The sequence below is a fragment of the Phocoena sinus genome, chromosome 10 (genome assembly GCF_008692025.1).
Source record: "Phocoena sinus isolate mPhoSin1 chromosome 10, mPhoSin1.pri, whole genome shotgun sequence".
NCBI lineage: Eukaryota > Metazoa > Chordata > Mammalia > Artiodactyla > Phocoenidae > Phocoena > Phocoena sinus.
In genome coordinates this window covers 5,152,993-5,179,840 of record NC_045772.1, presented here as the reverse complement: position 1 = coordinate 5,179,840, position 26,848 = coordinate 5,152,993, and the positions used below count along the sequence as shown (strand labels likewise).

Below are 26,848 nucleotides of genomic sequence, written 5' to 3'. Positions count from 1 at the left end.
GAAACCCCGTTCTGAGTCTGCCTCTATGAGAACCAGGACACAAAGAGGCTCTGAGCTCAGAAATGAAACCATCTGGACAGAGGGCAGAGCCCATGGGCTGGGAGCCCAGCCTCTCATGAAGGTGCCATGAACCCAGACTTCACGTGCAATGCCAACGAGCTTGCATGCCCCCTTCCCCTCCATAGCTGATGTCCTTAAACCCCATCTGGATCGCACAGCACAGGGCCTGGTACACAGGAGGTGCACGACGTGTGCAATATGGAAAGGGGGAGACCTCAGAGACAGGCAACGGTTAACAGCAAGGGACACTGAGAACTGTTAGGACCAGACGCAGCGACTCAGAAATGGACCAGCGTGGTCCCTTTCCATGCAAGCAAACCACCGCGGGTTCTGCAGGCAGGACGGCAACAGCCCCTAAGGGCTGGCTCACATCACCGTCTTGTCAGAAACACGGCAGGGGCTGGGGAGCACCTTCGTTTACATGGTAGAGTCTCAGCTCTCAAAACACTTGGCTCCTGGTAATGAACTTTTCCAGTGGTTCTCAAACTGTAGTGCCTACAGGCATCACCCCCAGAGATTCCTGGTTAGGAGGCTCTGGCTGAGACCCAGGAATTTATTTTGACAAGCACCCCAGGTGTGTCTGCTGTGCGAGACTCACATCTCAGGAGACCACACCTTTGGGGCAGAGCCAACAGCTGTTTCATGGTCTGTAGCTTTGGGTGGGCTTGTGTGTCCCCTCTCCCCTCCTCAAGGTGAAGAGCAGCCTCTCCTCCACCCATCACCTCCACACCACCAGAAGCCTGGCTCGGGGGCCCCGCCCAGAGGACCGGCTCAGTCCACATTTGTCCAGCTGAGCTGAGCAAGGCTGCGTCTTTGCCTCCTGCATGACAGTTGGGGCAATTATTAGATCAGTAAGCACAAGCTGATTTAAGTGTATCTTATTAATTATTTAAGTCATTCATTATTGAAAAGGTCACTATCTGTTAGCTACTTAGACGATCATGAACTAGCTTGGTTGCGTCTCCTGCAAGGAAGGAGCAATGGTTAACTGAGCACCTACTATGTGCCAGGCATTTTATTTGATCCTCAAGACAATCCCAGGGTGGGGGGGGTGGGGGCGTGCGTTCTCACTCTCCCCTGCTTCACAGGATTGGAAGGTTAAGAGGGTGAAGGAGTTGCCTGAGGTTACAGAGCTGGTAACTGGCAGAGCTGGGACTTGAACCTGGGTTGGGTTGCCTGCAAAACTCATGGCTTGGCAGGGATCATTGTGTTGTAGGTTTTTGCACTGGATCTTGCAGGCTGGGCTCAGTACTGTGATGTCCTGGGATGATGTGCCCCGTGCCCCGTGTGCCCATGGCTGCAGCTCAGCCCCTGCAGAGCAGCTGAGCCCTACACCTGAGCCCTGGACTTGAGCATCTACACTCAGCCTGGCTCCTGCCAGGGGCTGATGCCTGTTCTTGGTGCTGGCCAGTCACACAGTAGGTTCCTGCTTCAAAATGCACAGATGCCTCCTCTCTCCCTCCAGCTCTGCACCGCCCAGGGACCCCCAGGTTAGGTTATTCTCTGCCTCCCACCAGACTGGAGATGGATAGACGTGAGAGCGGCAGTCTGTCCCTTTCCAGGAAATCATGAACTCGCCCCTGGGGTAGGGTAACCAGGCTCTGCGGGGGTGACCACCCTATAAGGCCAGCCGAGATGCCACCTCCCTGGCCGGCTTCCTTCCCTTCCCCGAGCCATCGCTGAGCAGCCTGCCTGTATCGCCCTCAGATGCCTTTCTGTGACTCAACATACATGCACCATGGAGTCCAGTAATAAATATGCTTATTTTCAAATTTCATGCCAAAAAAAGCTTCTCCCTCAGCCCCTGACAGATTGACTTGCTTCCTTTGACCAGACTGTGAAAACTTGGGAAGCCATCCAGTTTCCCTTTTTGCCTTGGCAGCTAGGAAACTCACAACTCCACTTCATGCTCAGTGGCAACAGCTCTCACACCAGAATCTAAGCAAAACAAACTTGCAAGCTTTGTTTCTAAGCTCTGTTTCAACCTTTCATTTCGACTTTTCTGTCCAGGCACGCGTTGTTACCACGAGCCACTTCACATCTTTCTTGGCAAATATGATAAGCAAATCATCCGGTAATTGACAAGCCAAACACAGCAGCAATAATGATCTGGTATTTTCCAAGCTCGTCAAAGACAAGAGATCGCAGCCACTCACCAGGCAGACGAACCCTGGAAGCTCATCAGCGGTGGGCTGTGGCTGTCTCTCTGCAGTGTGTGGACAGCCTGGGGGCCTTGAGGCAGGGGACCCGGGGGAGGCTGGGACTGCAGGGCCGGCTGCCCTGGCCGGGGTGCCTGGGCAGGGTTCCCCCACCGCCTGGGGTCCTGTTTCATCCACCGTCCATGGATGCCCCACCGTGCCAGGTAAACCTTGCAAATGTCGTAGTTCATTGCCGAGTAATACAAAAGATCTAGGACGAGTAGCATCAACACGAAGAAGCCGTAGATCCACACTCCCAACAAGGCGGTGTAGTTGCTGCGGGAAAACAGAGAGGGGCTGAGAGAGGCCGGGACAGCAGCCCCGCCGGGCTGGAGTTAATCAGGGGGGTTGATTAGAAAACGTGGCACGGAGGCTACTTCGGGGTCTCCGAGAGGAAGGTGAACCCCTCTGGAGGGCAGGGGATCTTAGCTCCCTCTTCTCATGCCCACTCCCCACTTTCCTCTCCCCAACCCGCCCTGTTTGCCCCTCCCAGATGCCTGCAATCCACTGCCCTCGGCCTGTCCCTCGAGCATCGCCTCCAAGGCCCCAAGTCCTTGGGCCGGGAGCCCAGGAGGCCTCACCCTGTTAGGCCCTATGGAAGAAATTTTCCGCTGGGCATCTAGGGCTCTTGCGTTGTGGTGGCCCTTACTTTCACCTTCCTGCCCCCCCCCACCGACATGGGCGCTACGCCCGGACCTGCCAGCTGTCTCCCGCGGGTACCTCCCGCTTGCCCCCCACTCCTGGCCTTGGCTTACGCCGCCCCCGCCACCTAGGAGGCTCTCTTGCATCCCTCATCATCCCCTCCCCTCCCCATCTTTCTGGACCCAGGGCAAATGCAGGAAGTCTGTTGTCTGAGGACAAACTGACCCAAGTTCCTGCCCCTCGGCATCCACACTGGGCCACCTCACACCCCCGAGTTCTGCGTGGGAATCAGCCAGGGCGTGTCCCACCTGGGGTCGGCTGCCTTCCAGCCTGCGCCATCACGCTCCCTCCCTCGGAAGCCCAGGAGTCAGGGCATCAGCTCAGCTGCCCTCCCCACACCCCACGGACCAGACACTGGTGCATCTGCTCCACCAGTCACATGCCTTTCACACCCACCCTCAGGCCGCTCCCCGACAGCGCTCTCCACCAGGCACCCCCAGGCTGCACGGCTGGGGTCTCAGGGCCCCCTGACGTCGGTTCTTTTATTCCTTCACCCAGCATTTCCACGCTGAGGGCCAGTCTGCCCTCCAGAAGCAGAGATGATGGGGTTGGTTTTGAGCTGCAAATGCCCCTTAGTGAGGGGAAGCTGGCTACCCCCTGAGGAGCTCACTGGAACACTGCGCCTTCTGCCCAGCCACTGCTTTCTGTCCCCCCACCGCCTTCCCTCCTCCCCAGTCTGACTCCCACTGCCTCTTGGAAACTGCTGGGCCCTTCCTCTGACCTGAGTGCCCCTCAAACCCTCCCCGCACCAGCCAGGGCCATGCTGGCATGGTCCGGGTATATCCTCCCGCCCAGGCCAGGGTCTGAGTCTCTCCCGGGCGCCCGGGGAGGGCCATTTCCTGGCTTCACCACTGCAGCGGGGCCAGCGGAGCTCCACACGGGGCTCGCCCAGGACTGCGGCTGTTTATGGGACCGATTTATTAGTCACTCAGATGCCCCCTCCACCGGCTCCCTGCTGCGGCCATCTGTTCAGGTGGGTGTGAGCTGGCGGGCGGCAAAGACGAGGCAAAGCCAGTGTCCAGCCTCGCTGCCCCCTGGGGGGACCCGCCCTGGCTCTCAGCAGACAGGCTCCCGGGTGTCCTGGGTCCCCTCGAGAGGTGCCTCTGGATGCCGTCTGAAGCTGCGGCACACGGGTCTGGAGCCAGGAGGCCCTGCCTCTGGTTTCTCCTTGGCCTCACTTTGCCGTGTGGCCTGGGAGGATGCCGTGTGTCTCTGGGTCTGGAGGAGATGATATGAAGCCCCTCCCGGTCTCGGTTTCCAGACTCTGCATCTTCCCAGCTGGGTTCACCTGCTCAGCCTTGGCCGCTGCAGTGAGATGGGCGCCGCTCCCCTCTGGGTCCTCCAGCCCCCTACCAGGGCTGGGCCCAGGCTGGGTGGGGAGGCTGACTTTTGCCCACACGTGCCCCCTGCCCGGAACGCCCTCCTTCCCCACACTGGCTGGGGGCTCCTCCAGGGGAGGTTCTGTGTGTCCCGCAAGCAGGCACGCACTGGCAGGTGCATAGGACTTAGTATCTGCTTGAGGAACGAGTAACCCAACAATTCCGCATCACGGCACCGTGGATCCCTCCGCGGCTTCATCTCCAGCCACCACCTCCATGAGGCCCGCGGCCGTCCCAGGGGCTTGTTTATGCTAAGGTGTGAATGACTGCCTGCCAGCCCCTGCCCCCCGACCCAGCCCCCGAGCTGCCTCATTTCAAGGGGAAGCTAGCTTCACTTGGAGATATCCAGGTGTGAATGCCTGCCAGGGAACGGAGGCCAGCAGCCCTGTCTGGCACGCCGAGGCAGGAGTCCACGTGGACAGGGGAGGAGGGCCTGGCTTCGGCCCCTGGCACCCCTGCTTTCCCCAGCACCCCCTCTCCAACCTCCTCTGTTGCCCCCACAGAGTTGCTCTAAGCATCAGGCTTTTCCTTGGTGGTTCCCATGGCGGCAGCCGCGGGCGCTGAGGGAGCCAGTGGGGCGGGAGAGGCAGGGGCAGCTGTTGGCAGATGCTGTCACACTGAGAGAGGGAGTCCACGACGCCAGCTGGGGGTGGGAGCTGGACACGGCTGGGCCTAAACCATCAGGACTAAGAAATAATAACAGCTAGCGAAGCAGCAGCCGGTGGGCATTGCTCTAAGTGCTTTACACATCTTAGCTCATCCGACGACACTCAAAACACACAGTGAAGAAAAATTACTGCTATCATCCCCATCCCCGAGATGGAAACTGAGGCTCAGAGGAATTCAGAGACTGTCTAAGAGCTCACAGCCATTAAGTGGCAGAGCCAGGATTTGAACCCAGCAATCCAGCTCCACAGCACACGTTCCTAACCGCTGCACCATACTGCCTAAGGCAGGCGCCACCCATGTTTTCTGGGCAGACAAGCCGCCTCCAGGCTTTTGCCTGTGCTGCTCCCCTGCCTGGAACTTGCTCCCTACCTCCTGTGCAGGCAGCTGGCCCCGCCCCCATGTCTGAGCGCAGCTATCACCCCTCCAGGAAGCCTTCCCTGATGTCCTATGTTAAGTTCAATCCCTCCCCTGGGCTCCCAAAGCCACCGGGCTTCCCAGAACACATTGTGTTGTCTTTGCTGTCTTGTAGGACTGTCTGCACCTCGAGATCAGAGCTCCTTGGGGCCAGGGTCAGAGTTCAATGCTCGGCCTGGGGCTGCTTTCAATGTTCCTTAAGCTAATATATATTGAGTGCTTATAGCGAGCTGGTGTCAGTGGCAGGCTTGATAGGAATAACTTCCTCACTAGACTTTACCTTCTCTACGCGTATTCTCTAGTAGTTAATAGTGATACTAGCAATCACAACGTGCCCGTGCCTTGTGTTTCCGAATCTTTGCAACAATACTGTGAGTTAGGAGCCAGTATCCCTCATTTACAGATGAGGAAACGGGGCCCAGAGAGGCATAGTCAGTGTCCAGAGGCTACACAGCTGGGCGGTGGCCGCACTGGGATGTACACGTAGGTCCATCTGACCTCAGAGTGTGCTGAGTTTTGGGGAATCCCAAGGTCAAGTCTAAGACAGATGTCCGGGCAGGAATTCCCCACATCTGCTTGGCCCACTTGTCCTGGCTCATCCTCTACCAGGAATTGCGGACAGGCCCCAACCTCCCCAACAACAGTATCCTGCATCTCAGTGTGTCATCGTCACGGGGTGCATGGGCACTGCTGAGCCTGCAGGCCTCCGCAGCCAGCTTGCTCTAACTGGCATGAGGTTTGGGGGGTGGTAGCATCCCCCCGATCTCACCGCCATGATCTCACCACACCCCGCCCCCCCCCCCCAGCTCAGAGAAGGGAGGGGCACACCCGCAGGAGGTGCCACCTTTGCTGACTCCCTCTGCCCTGCACGGGAGGCCACCCTGGAGGTGGCAGCCGGCTGGGAAGCCTGGGCCATGGACACCGTCTCCAGGCAGTTCCCTGCCTTCCAGGGCCTGCCCTCTCCATGGTTGCCTGGCTGGAAGCATTCTGGTCTTTTTAATCTAATTTAAAAATGTGATCTGGAAATTAATTTCATCCAGATGCAGGGGTCTTTGTTGAGTGTGTGTGTGGGTGTTTTATAAAGGGCAGGAGAGAAAATAGAGGCTGTTTTATGGGACAAGATGTGAAGCCAGCCAAAGCCACAGATCGCAATTTTTCAGTATCTTCTGGAAGACTTAATGATTCAGATTCTTTTGCTGCTTCCCGAGCAGTAAACAAAACCTTCTCTGATGGAGGAATGTCACTGAATACCTCCCGGGGACAGGAGCAGGTATGTCAGCCGGGGCGGAGGCCAGATGGAGGTCCCATCGCCACACATAGGCAGTCCCAGTTGAGGACGGAGGACAGAGTTCCTGAGGCCATCCTGTCAGAAAGGAACATCAGCGGCAGAGCTCACAGCTGGGCCCAGGCTGGCTGGGAGATGGTTCATGGCCCCTCAGCCAACTTCACCTAAAATAACTGGACCCGCTCACAGGGGGGCCTGTCAGTCAGTGTGACAAGTTGATAACCCTGGTGACTAAATTCTGGGCCCAAGAGATTAGGCCTGTGTGGATTCAAATCCCAGCTCAGCAAAATTCTTTCTCTGTGATCTGGGGAAAACGAGCTTTACTTTCCTCATCTGTAAAATGGGGATAACAATATGCCCTCCTTGGTGGTGCAATTGTGAGGCTTAATGAGATAACACGGGCCTGAAGGAGAAAGGACCCAGTGAGTGCTGGCTCCTGTGATTAAGGCACAGAGGGAATGCTCAATAGATCTAGGCCCAGAGAGGCAAAGTGACTTGCCCAAGGTCACACAGCAGGATTGAGGTTGTCCAGTGCCGTGGAGGAGCATGGGCTTGGGACTAATGAAGTAGCGTCCACTAATACCAAAATATTCACTGTTCTCCCTGCAGGCCTGCTTACAGGGCCCGGCCCTGCTGGTAACAGCCTTGGCCAAGTGATGTGCTTTGGCCAAAAAAAACGTCAGCAGAAGTATCAGGCTGATTCTGGGTGGAAGCTTAGGAGTTACCTTGTAATTTCACCATCGCTCTTTTCCCTCTCCCATGGGGACATCCTGCTCTGGATGAGGACTGCTTGATCAGCTCGGGTCACAGAATGCTCCCTGCCCAGAGCCCCAGGTGACCCAAGAAAGACATGGGGTGTGAGTCAAAAATAAGCCTTTGGGGCTTCCCTGGTGGCGCAGCGGTTGAGAGTCCGCCTGCCGATGCAGGGGACGCGGGTTCGTGCCCCGGTCCGGGAGGATCCCACGTGCCGCGGAGCGGCTGGGCCCGTGAGCCATGGCCGCTGAGCCTGCGCGTCCGGAGCCTGTGCTCCGCAACGGGAGAGGCCGCATCAGTGAGAGGCCCGCGTACCGCAAAACAAACAAACAAAAATAAGCCTTTGTGTCTCGACTCCCAGGGACTCTGGGGCTGCTCCTTAACTGAGCCCAGATGACCCACACACCGGTCCCAAACCCTGCTGAGCCACTTGTGTGCAGTAGGACTACAGGAAAGCTCTCACCTTCTCTGAGCCTCAGCCCTGGTGCAGTGAGGCCAGCGGGACCTTCTTCATAAATACCTCTACTCGGATTAAAGGAGTCAGGGCAAGTAAGGCCCCGTGCCTTCCACTAAATGCTCGCAAACGTTCATATATGTCCCTTCCCCTGGCTTGGAGGGGTGTATTCAGATTAGGAAACCTCACGGATTCTAGAACCTCTTGAGCGTCACAAGGCTGACAGTGTGTAGGTATGTTTCACGCCTAAAAGGGCTTGATAGGGCTGAGCAACTGACAAGAACATCCAGGAATTTCCGACCCAACTCGGGAGCTGGATTCAGAGCTTGAAGCATGTTTGACGGTGATGTAAGGCCTGCGGGACCGGGCCCAGGTAGAGGAGACCCAGGGTACTGGGATTCTCAGGTCCTCAGGCCTGGCCAACCACCACATGTCAGCTCTCGGTGTGGCTGGAGCACCTCTGGGTACTGGCAAAGGAAAGCTACTGGAGGAAAGAGGTTTCAGTGCGGCCGAGGGAAGAGTGACAACCCATCACTTCCCACTTTGAGGTCTTGAAGACCCTTCTGTCTTCTGAGCATTCCTGTCCCAGGTTCCCACCCCTGGCAGCCCATCTGCCTGGTGAAGGACCCACACACGGCACGAGACTCTAGTCCATACCACCTCTGCCGGAGGGATGTCCCCTGCCCCTAGAGAGAGCTGACCGCTGACCCCATATACCCCGTGCCACCCTGTGCCCTGGATACATGCTGCCATTGCTTGCTCAGGGCCCTGGGTGGTCACTGCTGCTGGCGTCCCAGCCGGAAGCTGGCATGGGAGGGTGTGCAGTACACTCCTGAACACCAGGGACTCTGCCCAAGTGGCTAGAAGTGGCATCTCACTGTGGCGGCAGGCTTGGCGAGGTTGCATCCCTAGCTCTGTCCGCCTTTCTGCCAGGCAGCTAGAGCCAAAACAGACCATTCTGTTCCTCCAGAGAGACGCAAATAAATAAGTCATCAGGAGCGCTCTCCTCTTCCCTGCCACCAGCCCCGCCTCCCAGCTGATTCACTGGCGGGTCAGGCGAATGTCAGGCAGCCTTGCTGTTGACAGGCCCCGTGCATCTTCACAAAGCCCCAACGGGAGTCACAGCTGCGCTGGTCCATCTAGATGGGCTGCCGGTGGGCGCTAACCTCCTGGGATATTGGAACACCTGGCCTCTTGGCTGAGGTCTGGCACATTCCCCAGCATCAGACAAGTCCTGGCTTTCTAGATGCACCTGGGAGTGGCAGGGCCCACTGGCCGGAACAAGGGCCCTGGTGTCCCTTGGCCTTGACTGGGTGGAACAGGTGACTTCACCTGCCTGGGCCCATCCCCTTCTTCCTTCCTCTCAGAGTAGCTGTGAGGACTAATGAGACAACAAAGGCATCCTGCCCAGAAGGGTCAGAGCTCCAAAGGGCAGGACGGTCCCAGAGGTGGACTTTACCTGGCTCTCCTCACACACCCGGAGCACTCAGGACCTCTTGGCCAGGCAGGCCTGTCCCAACCCATTCACTAACCTATCCTCCCACACCCAGTGGCCCATCCTCCAGTTGTCCCCTCTCTGCCGCAAGCTCTGGCTGGACGCAAGGCCCTGGCCCCGCTCCCTGGGCTCAGGCCTTCTCCCCAAGATGCCCCAGCTCAGGCAGCTAAACGGGGGCCTCCGGGGCCTCTTATCTGAGCTCTGGATTGGCTGTCTCCTGGGTGACCCCAGCCTCTCCTCTCCACAGGGCCCCAGTCTTGCCCACGTCATCCTCATGACTTCTGCAGTGTCCTAGGTCCTTGTATCATGCACCATCCGTGAGCACGAGCCCAGCTTAAAGCTCTCGGGGCCCCTCACCACCCTCAAGAGGAAGCCCAAGCCCCTCCTCCTCTGCCCCCCGGTCCGCGAGGCCCCACCCCATCCCGCAACCCCCGCCGCCTTGCCCCATGGTTCCCCTGGCATTTCACACTCAGGCTGCAGGGAACTGTGTCTGGAAATGCTCATTCCTCTGGACTGTGTGGCTCCCACCCTCTTCAACACTTTCGGATACAGGACACCAAGTACCACGCCTCCCTCGTGAAGCCCAGGAGAGCAGAACAGCCTGGGAGAGGAGCTCAGCCCAGCTCTTCTGGGCCTCCATCCACGTCTGTGGGAAGGGCGATGGCAGGAAGCTCGGTGGAGAATAATCAGGAGGGATCCCTCCAGAGCAGTGCTGTCAACCGGGAGAGTCCCGCACCCCACGCTTGGCAACGTCAGGAGACACGGTTGGTTGTCACAGCCAGTCAGTGGGGAGGGGGCATGCTCAGCGTCTAGTGGATGGTGGCCAGGGTCTCGCAATGCACAGAGTAGCCCCCAGAAAGGAGGATTAGGCTCCAGGTGTCCACCGGGCCGCGGTGGGGGTCCCCGCTCTAGGCCCTCCATCAGTGGAAGTCCCAGATTTATTAAAGCGGCTCTGGACCCAGGCTGGCTCTCAGCTCCACCCCGACTGGCTGCCTCAGTCGGGCAAGTTATCAATCTCTCCACGCCTCACCTTCCTGTGTGTAAAGGGGGCCAAGGGTGGGCTGCTAAGTGGCTTCAGAGGGCTGAGCACAGAGCTGGCCCCATGCCGCTAGCTCCGTAAATGCTTGCCGAGGTGCCAGGATAAAAGCCAAGCTAAACTTCCTCAATGCGTCCATGCCTCCCCAGGGAAGGGCTCTGTTTTGTGGTCCAACTCTTTACTATCTGCAGCCAGGACCCCACTGTGCCTAACGATGGAGAATTCCGTGTGAATCCCGTGTAAACGTGCAGATCACAGAAACCTGTGGGCTTCAAAACGAGGAGCCCAGACACCAGTCGCCAGAGCCTTGGAGAAGTCTGGCCGTCTTGCCAAGCTTCCGTCTTCTGTCTGGCTTTCAGCTGGCAATGACAACGCTTCAGGGTCCTAACCCCAGTCCTGGCACCGCCCTCCTCCCTCAGGGAATTAGTCTTTGGTCTTATAAAAGGCTTGGGTCAAGTTCCAGGCTTGATTCCAGTCCTCGTGACAGAAAAGACTTGCTGAACTACTTCACACAGAATTATTCTGAGGTCTGAGCAGATGGCAAGATATTCAGGGGAAGCACCCGTGCATTTGAGGAAGGAAGGCTGGGGAGCTGGCCTTGGTGGGAGGAGGAGAGATTCAGAAGATAGTCAAGGGATTTGCATCTCCTGCCTGGTCAAAGGGAAGAGGCAACTTCCCCCAAGTGAGCATGGCATGGTGGCAAAACATCCAAGCCCCAATATCAGACAGAGAGATGGAGGCTCAGACCCCCACCCCACCACTCCCAGCGGTGCCACTAATCTCTTCAACAGTCACTCAACAAACACTCCTTGCAAGTGGATTTTTCCTTACCATGAAAAAAATACATCTACCCCAAGAGTCAGCTTCAGGCTTACTGGGAAAATATCTGAAGCATCCCCATTAAAGTCAGGAAGAAGACAAGATTGCCTGACAATTTTAAAGATGGTTTTAGAGGTACTAGCCAACACGATTGGACAAGAAAAAGAAGTGAGGCACAAAAACCGGAAAGAAGGAGATGAGGTTATCATTGTTTGCAAATGGCATAATCGGACACCTAAGAGAATCAGCTGAAAAAAGTATTACAAAGATAAGAAATTTCAGTAGGGTGGCTGAGTAAAAAAATACGTATTTAGAAATCATTAGGCTTTATCATTTAAACAACATTTGGTTAGAACAGTGGTGTCCGACATTTTTGGCACCAGGGACCGGTTTCGTGGAAGACAATTTTTCCATGGACTGGGTGGGGGGATAGTTCAGGCGGTAATGTGAGCAATGGGAAGCAATGGGGAGCGGCAGATGAAGCTTCACTCGCTCACCCGCTGCTCACCTCCTGCTGTGCGGCCCCGTTCCTAACAGGCTGTGGACCGGTACTGATCCGTGGCCTGGGGGTTGAGGACCCCTGGGTTAGAAGATATAGTAGAAGAAAAACCCCATTATAAAATAGCAGCTTGAAAAGAAATAAATATGAACAAACACAAAAGAAACGTGCAATATCTATATGAAGAAAACTCCAAAACATTATAAAAGAAAATGTGAACAAATGGAAAGACACATTGTATTCTTGGATAGGAATATTCAACGTCATGAAAAGTCCATTGTCCTTGAATTAATCTATGAATTTAACACAATCTCAGTAAAAAGTACTAACTAGATTTTTTTTTGGGGGGGTGCAGGGAGACTACAAAAGCCAATTCTAAAGTTCGTATGACAAAAGACCTGGGGGAATAGACTAAGAAGACATTAAAATACATCAAAAGCAACAGTAGTTAACACAATGAGGTACTAGCAAATGTATAACTAGATCAATGAAAGCCATCACAATCCACCCAGATACTCAAATTTAGTATACTATAGTATACAATAAGTTTGCATTTCGCATCAGTGAGGAAAAGATGGACAATTCAATGATTGCTGTTAGGATAACTGTCTACCCATGTGGGAAAAAAATAAATGTGGATTCCTACTTTACATCCAAAAAAATTACTTACATCCAAATTTTTAAAAAATCTTACATCCAAATAAATTCCTCACAGATCAAAGATTTGAAGGCAAAAAATTAAAACATAAAAGACGTAAAAGACAACACGAGGGGATTTTTAACAATCTCAGAGTAGTGAAAGACTTTCTCTGTAGGATACAAACCCCACCAGACATAAAAGAAAAAAAATGGGTACAATTTGATTACATAACAATTAAAAATTAAGCATGAGGGAAAAAGCATCACAAATTCAAAGACACACTGAGAAAATATTTGCAATGCATCCTATTTCCTTCATATGTAAAGAGTTCCTGTGAATAAATAAGAAAAAGGCCAAAAATTCAATAGGAAATGGCAGAGGACATAAACAGTTAGCTCACAGTAAAAGAAATACAAGTGACTCTCAAGCATGTGAAATATGCTGTTTCACTCATAGTAGGAGAAATCAGTGGATGCTATTTCGATCCTATGTGCCTTTACTTAGCATATTCTCACTGCTTTTCGACCAGCAAACTCCTCCTCCTTCTTCACACTCATATCCCCTCCATCAGGGCCCTAGTCTCATGTGTTTAATCACCTTAGGGAAAGGGGCTGCATGGGATTAATCTCTGGGTCAGGAATGTCAACCAATATGTGTTGAACAAATAATGAATGAAAAAGGAACTCAGGCCCCGTGGATTCCAGGTCCAAGCACCTTTCATGCCTGAAAGTCTTCCACATCCTTGACCTCATTTAACTACCGCAGCAGCCCTGAGAGGCAGGTATCACATGCCCATTTCTCAGATAAGAAGGCTAAAGTCCAGAGGGCAGAACAGGTCAGAAAACCTGTCACCTGAAGACTTTCCCAGACTCCTTCCAGGTCCACCCATCCTTGCACTGGTCGCCCAACAGCTGGCCTGGAGGCTGGGGTGTTTTGGCGGCACCCGGACTTGACTGGGGCCCAAGGCAGTGGGGCTGTGGCCCCAGCGCGGTACTTACTTGTGCATGTAGCCCTCGGAGCCGGTCGTGAGGTTTGCCTGCATCACCGCCTGGAACTCTGTCTCATTGCAGCAGTATTTGAAAACCGTGTTGTTATGGTGACAGCAGAGGATGAAGGTTTTGTTGTCCGAGAGCCGGGGGCAGTGGAAGCCAAAGTGATAGCGGCCTTTGTGGTCCGTGTATGGCTCACAGACACGGAAATGCGCGGACAAGACTGGAAAAGACAGTCACCAGGCTTGGTGGGGTCCCTCCTCAGGCCCAGCTGGCCCGAGACCCTCACCAGTCCATGAGGACCACGGGCAGAGCCTGGTTGGCCTATTCTAGGGTTGTGCCCACCTCTTCCTTTGCCAGGAAGGCTTTGTGGTCCAGTGTGAGCCTCCCCTCTGCCAGGAAGACTGCTCTGGCTCCTGTCACCTCCCAGGCCCCCCTCGGCTACCATCCTGCTTATACTGTGCTGTCCAGACTGGGAGCTTCTTGCAGGCAGGGCTGATCTTAGGCCTCACGTGGATCCCCTCCAAGGGCTCTGCACACAGCTGGCACTCCATTAGGAAGCAACACTAACTGAGCACTTACTATGTGCTTCGCAGGCTCTATCAGATTTAATCCACTTGGCCATCCTAGCAGGCAGGTCTGGGATCCCACTTTACAGAGGGAGGAACCCGAGGCTCAGAGGTGTACAGTGACCTACCTGAGCCGGTTAGAGGTGGTGGAGCAGGAATCCAACCCAGGCCTGCCTGGATCCAAGGTCCAGGAGCCTTTGCACTCCTCCGTCACTGTGCGGACTGATGGTGGACTCACCAACAAGTCCAGGCTGGCCTGGGTGGTGAGTGGCATGGGTGCAAGGACCAGGTCCCACTTGTAGAGAAAGCGGTGTCCCCTCGTATCTTGGTTTCTACTAAACTGATGCCCTATACCCCGAGGTCCCCAAGGGCCCGCCTTGGTGGCCCCAGCTCATGGCGACAAAGCTGCCCTGGCCTTGGACCCTCATTCTCCTGGCTCAAGGCCAGAGGCCCCTATTCAGCCACGGATGACGCTGAAAACCCAGGACAGTATTTACCAGTTGTGCTGCTGATGATAAAGACGAGTGAAAGCCTGAACAAACATAACAATGGAAAACAACTTGGAGCCCGCTGTCTCTAGCTTAATTAGTGTCTTCATAAAAGGGACTGCTGTATCTAATTTGTATCGCTCAAAAGGGGCTTCCAAGGCTGAATACATTTCTCCAACCACCAAGGCTCTAGTTCTGCAGAAGCGCCTCAGTTAATTGAGAGCTCTGTCTCTGCTGAGAGGTTATTAGACTCCAGCCCACACAGCTCCCAGCGCCAGGGGCTGCCGAGGGGATCGCAGCTGGGCTGCGCTGGCCGGTGGGCCTTATGTGCTGGAGCGCCGAGGCTGGCTTGGGTGGCTTCATGAAATCCTGGGTCCCTTCTCCAAAGTACAGCACCCTCTTTCGTGGGGACGGGTAGGATCACTGCGGGAAAAGGGTCTCAGCCTTTCAGGAGTCAGGGGAGCTCTCAGCCTCGACCCTGGGAAACAGAAGACCCTCTTATGGATGCAGTGGTCACTAAGGAAGCCCCAGGTGGATGCACCACCTCATTTGATCTCATGTATTCCCATTGCACAGAGGAGAAAACTAAGGTTGAGGGCACCAGTCTCGAAGTGTGGTCCCTGACCTGCTGCGTCTGCATCCCCAGGGGACTTGTCACAGATGCAGTTTCTCAAGCCCCTCAGCAGACGTTCTGAATCAGAAACTCTGGGGATAGGGGGCACAGTCTGAGTCTTAGAAAGCCCTGCAAGGGATGCCGATAGACTTGGTTTGGGACCCACTGGCCTGGAGGCACAACGTACCAGAGGCTAAAGGTGAGGCAGAAGGCAGGAAGTGAATTCCAGCCACTGACCAGCCCCCGTCCAGATTGATGAGAAAGCCCTGCCGGGGGGTGGTCAGCTCACACTCGCTTGCAGGAGGCTCGATGTGTCAGCAACACCCAGTGGCTGGTCAAGAAGACAAGCTGGGGCCCTGAGGCCACAGGACCCAGGGAGGGAAGCAGCAGAGTGGTGGAGGGGTCCTTTGAGCTGGGCTTCAGAGGAGCCAGATGTGCAGAGATGGAAGGGGGAGGGAGGCCCAGCCAGGGAAGGGATAAGGAGAAGTCCCCAGCAGCTCACCCCGGCCACCCCTGGACAGTCGGCACCACCTGCTTTGACCATGTGCGAAGACAAGGCCACTGCTGCTTCCTGAGGAAGAATGTGCCGGAGCTCGAGGAGTCCTGGCCCGGAGCCAGGACAGCTGGTCTGAATCCTGGAGCGCACAGGATCACCTGGGCCATCACAGCCCCTCTGTGCCTCATTGCCCTCAAGGATGGAAGACCAGCGGTCTCCTGGGGGCTGGGGGCTCCGAGAAGCATTTGTGAACAGCAAAGCGCAGGGCCCACTTAGAGCAGGGAGGGTGTAAGCAAAAGAGTGCACGATAAAGGACAGCACTTCCGGCCTCCAGGCACGGGTGCACTGTGGCTCTGGGGCTGTGCCTGGGGCCCGAGGGCAGGGGGATGGTCGTTAGGAGGCCAGTGTGTCCTGAGTCACCAGGAAAACCGGCCCACGTGGAGAGGGAACACGAGGGCAGAGACACTCTTGGGACTTGGCGTCCAAGATAGGACCCCGATCACCCCCTCCACACACACACACACACACACACACACACACACACACACACACACACACACCTGCGAGGCTCAGGGTCTGCGTGGCCATCATTTAACAGCCAGGTGACTGTGTCCACTGACCATGTGACCTCAGGCAGTTCTCTTTCCTGGTCTGACCCTCAGCTTCCTCATTTGTAAATGGGTGGGGAGCTCCTCTCTCCCAGGGGACAAGATGACCGACTGCATGAGAAAGCAGCGGGGAAGGAGTTCTGTGCACAGTGGCCCCCAGACGCATGGCCTTGGTCTGGCTTTTTCTCTGCCACCCCAGGGCCCTTCATGGCATCCTTCTGAACCACGACCCCCAGCAAAGAGGCAAAAGGGGCCCAAAGGTGCAGGCCGGTGTCCACAGCCCTGCCAGAGCAGGAGGGCACGAGGGCATAGGTGCATACACGCATGAGAGACAGAGACAGGGACAGGGACAGAGACACAGAGATACAGAGAGGGAGACAGAGGGAGCGACACAGCGAGAGCAGGCACCTTGCTGAGATGAGGGCTCGCGCTGGGTCAGCCCTGCTGGCAGGAGGCAGGGTGCACTTTTCCAGTCGGCCAGCTTCGCTTTGGAGCAGCCGAAGGACTTGGTTCATGTACATCTTTGTGAACAGGAGCGTGAAAGCCCCCCTGCTGGGACCAGGGGCCCCGCCTAGGGGACTGGTCGGGTGCTGGGAGATGGGGCCCCAGCACCACTCTGTCTGGGTTGGAATCCAGCCCCTACACTAGCTGTGTTGTCTCTGGCTGTCAGTTCCCTCTCCAAGCCTCAGTTTCCTCCTCTGTACAATGGGATGACTACGACACTGCCTGACTTTGACTTGCTGGGGTCAGGAGAGAATTCACTGCACGCAAGGGCTTCTCCCAGGACTTACCGGCAGCCACCGTTAACCCCACAGTGTCCGCGAGAATCTTCCAGCTGAGCTCCCGAGGCAGGCACGTGGGGCACAGCACACAGTAGGTTCTCACCAAACATGAACCCCTCACAAGGCTGATGCCACTAGGGCAGGCAGCCCCTCAGCACCCAGAAGCCCGGCTGAGCTATAGCCCTGACACCAGGAAGGGACCACCTCCCCCTCCCGCCTCCCGCCAAGCATCACAGAGGCTCTACCTGCGGAAATCAGCAACGAGAGGACGGCGAGCACGTTCAAGGGCTGCTGGCCACAACTGGTCATCATTTGGCTTGCATCGATTCGTCGAGCGCTGCCTGTCGAACGAGAGCCGGGAGAGGCCGGGTGTGGGCTGTTTTGTCTGCGGTGCAGACACTGGCTTTGCTGCCCATGGCAGGGCCGGATGGGCACGGGCAGGGAAGCAGGTCTGCCGGGAGCAGGGGCCGGGCCGCGGATGATGGAAACGCCGCCATCCAATTTCCTTTCCGGGACGAATGACCTTCCCCCACCAGTCAGCTGTCATCTCCCTTTCTTTTCACGGCAAAATGAGACTTAATCAAAGGAGGACGGATGGCTCAGGTGGTGGAAATAACCAGCGGTGGGCACGGGAATGAGAACGGTGGCGAGCGAGGGGATTAGAGGCGAGCTCGCGAATCTGCGGGGGGCTGGCGGGACCCACGTCTCCCTGCTGTGTCGCTAACGGTGACTTCCATTAACCCCACCCCACCCCCACCAGCATGCATCCAGCTGGCACCGTCCAGGCATTAGGGACATGGCAGTGAACTAAACAGACTCGAGATGGAACTCAATAGAAGCTGTCCCTGCCCCGGCTTGCATTCTAGTGACCAGGGCTGACAGCTCACAGATGAGGAGTTCAGAGGCTATGAGGTCCCTGGGGTTGCAGCCCGAAGACTGAAAGCAGAGACTCAAGCAGAGACTTGTACACGTATGTCCATAGCAGCACGATTCACGATCGCAAAAGGAAGAGACGACACGAATGTCCATCGACGGATGACGGATAAACACGACGTGGCACGCACTACAGTGGAACATTACTCCTCCTCCAAAAGAAAGGAAATTCTGACGCAGGCGCCAACACAGAGGAGCCTCAGTGAAATAAGCCAGACACAAAAAGACAAACACTGTGTGATCCTACTATCCGAGGTCCCTAAAGCAGTCAAGTCCATAGAGACAGGAAGTAGGATGGGGGGTGCCGGGGGCTGGGGGAGGGGGAATGGGAGTGAGTGTCTCATGGGGACAGAGTCTCAGTGTGGAAAGATGACAAAGTTCTGGAGATGGATGGTGGTGATTGGAAGACGCGTTGCATACTGAGGGAGCAGCAGGTGCAAAGGCCCTGAGGTGGGAGCAGCAGGGAGGCCAGTGGAGGATGGGGGGAGGGGTGGGTAGCAACAGGCCACCTAAGGCAGGGCCTTGGCCCTCAGTGGCCACTTTATATCAGGTTGTTGAAACCTCGGGACAAACCTGAGGGACAGGTTCCCTCACTATCATCACCACCCCCATACCCCGCCCCCGGGCTCTGGGAATGGAGGCTGCAGAGGAGGACCAAGTGTCCTCTGTGTCCTCTGTGTGGCCTGCTAGAGCCCCACCAGGGTTGTAACTGCATGTGGCTGGGGAGTAATTTGCTGAGCACCTACTATGTGCCAGGCTCCAGGCCAAACAAGGTCCTGCACACTACCCTCTACCCTCACGGCACCCCTGATCAGGGAGAGCTCCGGGACCCCAGCTTGGGTCCAAGGCAGCTCTGAATCCTGCTGACTAGCGGGCAGGCAGGGCAGGAAGCCAAGGGGGCAACCCAGAGGCCAGAAGCTTCGGACCGAGGAGACAGTGCCAGATTCACGGCCAAACACAGGCTGCTCACAGCCAGGCCCTGCCCCTGCTCTGGGGCCTGGGGCTTCGCACCTGCAGCACGGGTGGCACGGAGGCACCCAGGGTGCCAGTGCCGCTTGGAAGTTTGGTGAGCCAGAATAAGAAAAGGGGGTGGCAGGGCTGTTGGACGAAGCCTGAACGCCTTAATACGACGCTTACTCATGGTGATGTTGGTGTCAGTCCCTGCCAGTCCCTGCCAGTCCCTGGGGGGACCCGCCCACCTCTCTGTGAAGGCCTCTCTGCTCCCCCAGGAGCAGCCCTGCCCCCAAGGGCTGTGAGCTTAATTGCTCTGAGCCTGGGCCTCCTCCCTGCCTCCCTCAGGGCCCTCCTGGGAGGATGAAGGAGATTAAAGCATTTGAAAGTGCTTAGGAAAGGGTTTCATACTGGGGAAACCTAAAGATCAATCCTGGAAAATGCACTGTGGGGGTGGGGAGTGACAGGTCCTCTGAGATGAGTCCTCCCTGCCATGTGGCCCCATTCCGCAGATGGGGAAGCCGAGGGCCAAGACGGGTGTCCAGATTCCAAGCCCTTCTAGCCCCTGAAAGGTGGCTTTCACTTTTCACTTTTTAAGCCGGGCCTCCAGTCTGAGAGCTGGTGGGTTCATGGAACAAATGCTTGGGTCGGGGTAGGGGTCCACCTCTGCCGGGTGCCCAGCCCTCCTTCCTGCTGCTCCCACTCCCTACAAAGTCCTGCGTATACTGAGGGGGGCTATCACTCACACCTGGGGTGCCCTCCTCTCTTTCCTGTGAGTCCAAATCCTGCACCACCTTAGAAGCTGTTACAATGCCACCTCCTCCAGGAAGCCTGCCTTGATTCCATTAGCTTGAAGAAGTTTGTCTCTCCATTGAGGCGCATCATATTCTATCTCTTCTCTCCTTAATGTGTTAATTCATTTATTCGTTCGTGTATTCTCTCAACATCCACTTGCTGACCCCCACTTATCCGCTTGCTGACGCCCGGAAAGGGACTGGGTCGGGTTCTAGGGACTCAGGGTGTCCTGGGTGAGGGCGCCCAGCAGCTCTACCTTATGGGACTGGTCCTCATGCCCTCCTCTCTCCAACTGTGAGAGTCCTGGGCCAGGGCCTGGCCAACTGGGGGTCACGCAGACTGGGTGAGACTCCCAGCACGACTGGCACTGGCCTCAAGCCCTTGGCCCATTGGGGGCGCTGAAGCAACAGGGCCTGTTGTGGATGTGTGGGTCCCGCACAGCACAGGTGTACCCCGTCACAGCGATGCACTGTGACTCTTCTGTCCCCTGTCCAGCAGGGTCCTCCCTGCGATCTGCTCAGTCCCCTCTGCCTGGCCGTGCGCCCTCCGCCCTGCCTGGCCACCCACGGCTGCCTCAGGATGAGTCAACGGGTGACAAAAGCCACAGCCCTGTTGGTGGGACGAAGGTGGAGGTGGGGGCTGCCCCACCTCCTCAGACCCCCAGGGAAGCTTAGGTGCTGGCACTGAAGGCTGAACCCGTGGTGGAAAGAAAACCCCACCATGTGTCACTGGGAAGTTACATAAAAATTCCATTTCTAATGACCGAAGACAGGAAAGCTATAAGCCAGCATCTCTATTCCTGGCTCGGTGGGAGAGCTGCTTTGGAAACTCCGCGGCTGCCATCCCTGTGAGGTTTCCATGAGAGGGCCAGCTTCCGAGGGCACACCATCAACAGCTCCCATATTCACCTTAGCCCCCCTGTGGGGTCCGCAGAGGGGGACCTGGGCGTGTCACGCTGTCGGGTGCCACCACCTGGGACCCTCCCCCACTGGTGACATTTGGGGGAAGCCCCTCCAGCAGAGGTAGGAGCTGGGGCTGAAAGAGTGAGCATCCCTCATCCTGCCCCCCGGGCCCAGCCCTGGTTCTGGGGTCTGCGGCCGTGGGGCTGCACCCTGGGACTGGCTTAGAGCAGCTGGGCTCTTCACAGGTGCCGGACGCTGGCTTTTCACCATGTTATCTCATAGTCCCCTACAGCCTGATGAGGCAGATATCAAACTCCCATCTGGTAAAGTAGGACACTGAGGCTCAGGGAGGTGAAGTGACTTGCCCAAGGTCACACAGCCACTCAGTGTCTCAGACAGGAAGCAAGCCCAGCCTCGAAACTCACTCTCCCTCCTGGCACTATAGGAGTTTCCAGAGCCTCCGGAGCCCCCGACCCTCGCTCCTCAGAAAACACATTTACCACAGACAGATTCGATTTATTGACCCGGGTTCTATTTCTTTGAAAACTGGTAAACTACAATGGTAGCTGGTGGCCAATGATAAATCTCAAATAACAGGGGGAACATTCTGGATGAGGAGGACCCCCCAAGCTGACCGCCTCTAGAATCACAAGTCAAGCACGCATCTCTGCATCCACTCCTCGGGTCAGCCGGGGACTGCCGTTCCCAGAATTGAGGATTATTTTTAAACACCGAATTTGGCGAGGCCTGAGTGGAGAGGATGGAGGGCATGTGAAGAGAAACAGAGCCGGCGAAGATGAATTAAACCCCACTGGCAACAACAGCAGACCTGTTCTCCATCAGCCAAGCTAGGCAGGGCTCGGGAGGGAGGGAGGGGAGGCGGGCCCTTGGTGTGGGGCAGGGGGCACTGCCACGGACCCTCCAGGACCCCCCACGCCTGGCGGCCCCTGGCTCAATAACTGGAGGTTCCTCATCCTCTCTCGGCTTACCCTAGACCCCTGCTTAGCCCACCATGACCTTCCCTGGGCGCGGCCAAGAGCATCCCCTCTTGCCTGGACCAGGTCAAGGGCCGGGTGGCCTGGAGGGTGGGCCTTGGGTTTGGGCCACACTGCCTGGCTCCATCTTTTGTAGCCACACCCTGTGTGACCTGGGACAAGTGTCCTCAGTCTCCTCGGCCCTAAAAGAGGGATGAAAATAGTATCTAATTCACAGAGTCCTTGTGATGATTGAATGAAGTGATGCATCAAAGTGCTTGGAATGGGGCTGGTGCTCAAAATATCCGTGGGGAGTGCCGCTTGCCGCTAGATACCTCTGCCCCAGCCTCGCCCACCAATCCAGGTCCTACTGACTTCCTGAAATGCCCATCTGACCACCCACCCACCCACCTCCTTAGGGGTCTTGGCAGCTCCAGGTTCAAGTCCATGCTCACGTCCCAGGCCCCAGGTGGTCTGGCTTGCTGCCTTCTCTGTCTCTCTCTACTCCTCAAGGTTCAGCCCTCCAGGATGTGCCTCTCCTCTGGGCCTTTGCACATGCTGTCCCCACACTGGGGACACCCTTCCCCTGTTCTGCAGGCGGGCAGCCTGGACCCAGCTTTTGAGGTTCAGCTGCGGTGCCCATCTCTCAGCAAAGCTTTTCTCCCTCTGATTCTCTCACTCCCCCGGGTGGGATCCCGAGGCTGGCATGGGCGGGAGCACACTGCCTGATTAGTTTGTGTCCCAGCTTGAGAGCAAATGCGTTAGAGAAAACAGGTGGCGGGCGGGGGCGTTGAGAACCCACACCCCTGCCGTAGGGGCCTGACCTCTTTAGACCCGGCCACCTGAGCCCCGCACGTCCCAGCAGCAAGAACAAAGAAGGGCACGTGACTAGTTACACACCTGTCACCCAGACACATCCCACCTTGCCCCACCCCTGCAGAGTTGCAGCTCTGCAGTCAGCCCCGTGGCGGGCGGGCTGAGGATGGGTCCCGACCCAGCCTCCTGGGCATTGGGTGCTGGTGGTAGAGCACAAGAGTCGGGCCCTTTGCTCGGGCTGGCCCTTCCCCGGGCATCTCTTCCTCCAACTCAGATGTCCAGATCAGACCTACCACGAGGTCCGGCTCAAATGCCACCCGGTCCATGAAGCTGCCTCGGCTACTTGTCCTCCCCACCCCCAACGTCCAGGGAGTGGGTCCTCTTCTGCACGCCCATCGGTGAATACCTAACAGGCCTCTGCAGGGGGCCAAACCCAGCGCTGGGTGGTGGTCGGATTCAGCCACAAACGAGATGGACCAGGTCTGGTCGCCATGGGACGACGGCCTGGGGGCCACAGTCAGGAAGCCACTGATTCCATGATGAATTAGTAATTAAACAAGGATAGAGCCCTTTGGGGCCTCACAAACAGTCCTGTGGGCAGAGCAGGTACCCAATAGACGGGTATCGGAAATAACCCTGGAGACAGCCACTGGGCGCCCACCCTGGGCCGGGAGGCCTGCTATGCTGCGCTCACTTACTTCTTGACACCCTTAGGCTGTACCACTGCCCTCCCCGGGGTGTGGATGGAGGGACGGGCGGGGTAGAGCCAGGATGCCAAGCCCGCACTTTGCTCCTGTGCCCTGTCTCCATGGGCAGATGGGCATGTTCACTCACCAGGCAGCACACGCCTGCACACATATGTCTGCAACAACACGCGCGTGCACACGTAGGCACGACCCCCTGCTGCCCACACATACATGTGACGGGCACACACGTTATCCGCGGCGGCCTTATCCTCCCGCAAGTCCCCAAGTTTCCAGGGCCTTTCTTTGGCGACGCAGACCTATTCCTGAGTTTGTGAACTTTTATTTTTAGGACAACACGCACTTGGAGGTTATGAAATCTCAGTCTGAAACGTGAATTCCAGGAATAGACGCCCGTGTGAAGCAAAGATCAAAGTGTGTCCTCCTGACCCCTGGGGCCTGCGGGGGGGGTGGCGGGCGGGTGGGGAAGCAGGAAACAAGACGGAACTGGGCCAGACTGCGGCAGGTGTGCCCGCAGCCGGGCTCTGGGCTGCATGGCCAGCAGGCAAGGCCACCGTGAGGCGCACCCCAGCTGCGGCCCAGCCTGTGTCGGTCAGCCCTTTTCCCTTCCCACACCTTCTCAACCTCACGCCGGCCCTGAGGTCCACGCTGCTCCCATCTCGGTGGCCTGCACCCCACCCCATGAATCAATCAAGCACATGGGGCCCCCCTACACTTCTGTCCCCGAAACCTACCCTCACCTCGGAGCCAGAGAGCTGCCTTTCAAAATGCAAATCCCATTGCATCACTCCTTGATTAAAACCCTCCGAGGGCCTCCTAAAGCACCGGGTGGGGGGAAGGCCAGACTCCTGCCAGGGTCCTGGCACCTCCCCGGCCAGGGAGGCCCACCCTCCAGCCACACTGGCCATCCTGCAGCCCCTTCACCATGCCCCACACCCCACCCTGTGGCTTCCCTTCAGCCGGTAGATTCAGGTGAATCCCCCAGTGCCTGTGTCCTCCAAGAGGCGTCCCCTGACCCCAACACGAGGTCGGGGACCCTGCCGTGCGTGCTCACGGCCCGTCCACCTCTCCTTCACACACAGAGAGTGGTTTATAGTCGCATGCTTGCACAGTGGCTCTCTCTGAGCTGCGTCTGTCCGCTCCCCTAGACTGTAAGCTGGACACGGGCTGTGACCCAGGACCCGCGGCATAATTTGCAGGGCCCGGTGCAAAATGAACAATGCAGAGAACCATTTTTGTTCAAAAATCAATAAGCATTTCTAGACAGCGACGGCGGGGCATTAAACCAAGCGCGGGCCCTTCTGAGCGTGACTCACACGCCGCGAAGCTGGCCTGGCTGACTCGCTTTTGGATTCTTACAATGCAGCATGGGCCCTGGCACAGAGTAGGCACTTTATAAACACTTGTTGGCTTGGCTGAGTGAGTGCAGGCTTTACCATCTCCATTTTTCAGATAAAAAAATGGCAGCTCAGAGAGCCTAAGTGATTGGCTTAGAACTGGAGGCTGGCAGGGCTGGGACTTGAACTCAGGTCTGTCTGACTCCAAGCAGGGGCTCAAAGTGGGTGCTGGGGTAATGGCACAGGTTCTGGAGTCGGTCTTCCCCGGCCTGGAATCTGAGCCCCGCTGCTAAGTAGCTGAGTACTCTAGGCAAGTTATTTCACCGGCCTCAGCTTACTCGTCTGTAAAACGGGAACCCTGACCCCCACCCCTTGCTGGGGTCCTAAAGAAAGGTGAAAAGGTCCAGGAGGGCTAGCGGGGCACCTGGCACATCGAGCAAGTGCTCCGTAAATGGCTTTCATCTGGTGTTGCCCACTGTTGTTTCCAAAGCCGGTGGTTTAGGTCCCTGGGAAGTTGCTGTGCAGAGGAAAGCGCGTTTGAACTCTTCCTTTCATGCCGGGCTTATGCCGTTGGTTAGCACTGACTTCCTTCTGCCCCGCCTGCTTGTTAATTGCTTCCCTGCAGGGCACAAGGCCTTCTGCGTCTCTATCACCCACAGAGGATGCTTTTCACACAGTAGGTGCTGCTGTTCAAAGAGTGGGAACTGTGTCAACACTCATTGGCCTGGATGCGGGGTCCACTTTATTGCAAAGAGCAAACATTCTGATGGGAACAGCAGAGATGCAGGCAGAGGCCCGAGTGCAACTCGCACTGAAACGGGGTGTCAACTTTCACTGCCAACACCAGGAGGGACCTTGGGCGTCAGCCTGTGGTGGATGCCACTCCTCTAAGCCAAGAAACCCCAACTCCGGAGTCCAGGGGAGCCCGGGTGGGACAGCCCAGGGTCCTGGATCTACATCCCTTGACCCCCCACCCAATGTTCCCCGCTCCATGGGGTCACTGTAGGGTCAACTCAGGAGGGGAGAGGGGAGCTCTGCAAAGTGCGGTGTGGGGTGTCGGCGTGCGTGTGACCACAGGACAGCGTGCAGGTCACCATCAACTTGGAAACCACTCCTGCCCCCCAAGTCCCTCCTTGAAGAGGACATGCTAGTTGATTCCCAAAAGGGCTCTTCTTCCTCAGCGACATCTCCACCCCAACCTCTGCCAACTGGACTCTGGGTTCAAGTTCCAAACCCGGCTTGTTTCCATCATCCCTTCTTGGGAATCTCACCGGGTCCTCCGTGCATGTTCCTTTCCTGAATGTTTGAGGTGGTCACTGCTGCTCTCCCATTTCACAGGTGAGGAGACCGAGGCCCAGGGAGGGGAGAGATCTGCCCGAGGGCACGCAGCTAAGAGAGGCTGGGCTGGAAACTCCAGTCCTGCTGAAGGCCCAGACGCCCTGCTCCCTGCTCAGAGCCACACCAGATCACCAGACGCATGGCTCCCCCAGTTAAGGGGAGGGCTTAGCTGAGAGCTCGTGAGGCCCTCTGCCTCTATGTGTTCTCCCGAATTATTTGGCTACACCATGGAGATAAAACAACCCCTGGAAATCCCAGCAGCATTTTTTTCCCACTGGAGAAGCATGAAAATATCACATGAAGAATGGATCACTTAAAGTGTCAGGGCAGGAAGAGGAAAGACAGGCCCACAGACTGTCGGAGGGCAGCCCTGGATTTCTCTCCCCACTCTGGGGGCCTCTATTCCAGCCTCTGTCCGTGGGAGGGGGCTCTGGCCCCAGGAACCTTCCCGCACTGGGGAGAACAGAAACCGAAGGCCAGCCTCAGTTTCCCATCTGTAAGTGGGGATAACACGCCCCCCTTGAAGGCGTGTTGGGAGGGGCCGTGGAGGTGATGGAGGCATTCCTTCATTCATTCCCTGCCGAGTGTGATGTTGGGCAGCCCTGAGCTAAGGACTGCAGACACGGTGGTGGGCTAAACAGACCCCTCCTGCCCCTGTGGAGCCAACCACACTTGGCGACTCTGGGCACCTGAGCACAGAAGTGGGCCCTGACCTGGTCTGGGTCGGGGGTGTCCCCAGGGAACACGAGATCTGACAGGTCAGATCTCAGGCAGGCTCAGCTGGACCAGGCGAGGCGGGCCTGGGGAGGGAGCGCGCCAGCAGTGAGGCCAGCAGGTGCAAAGGCCAAGGGGTGGGGCCGAGCTCAGGGAGGGCAAGTGAAGGAGGTGTGGCCGGCAGGCAGTGGGCACTCCTGGCACGGAGTGGGTGCTGATGGGTCTCTTTGGCGCCCACCCCCACCGGTCACGAGGGCCACCAGAAACCGGCGGCTTGGCCCTCTCAGGTGAGGAAGGGGCGGGGAGCAGAGCCGAGGACAAGTAAAGCCCTTTGAGCACATACTGTGCACCGGGACAGCTGTGCAGTCTCACGCCCGAACCTGCCGGGTGAGGGGAGGAGGGACGCGCTGGCCCAGTGCTCACACAGGGGCCAGCC

The 26,848-nt window shown here is 56.9% G+C and overlaps 1 protein-coding gene across 1 annotated transcript in view; it reads right to left on the bottom strand.

The window, feature by feature from the left end:
* Nucleotides 1-26,848, bottom strand: part of SHISAL1 (shisa like 1) — a 79,571-nt gene that overhangs the window by 34,535 nt on the left and 18,188 nt on the right. The window contains exons 2-4 of the mRNA XM_032645415.1: nucleotides 17,194-17,289; nucleotides 13,402-13,615; nucleotides 2,217-2,534 (exon numbers count right to left, since the gene is read on the bottom strand). Of these exons, the coding sequence (XP_032501306.1) occupies nucleotides 2,217-2,534; nucleotides 13,402-13,615; nucleotides 17,194-17,260 (599 nt within the window). The 5' untranslated portion in view covers nucleotides 17,261-17,289. The remainder of the gene's footprint in view (nucleotides 1-2,216; nucleotides 2,535-13,401; nucleotides 13,616-17,193; nucleotides 17,290-26,848) is intronic.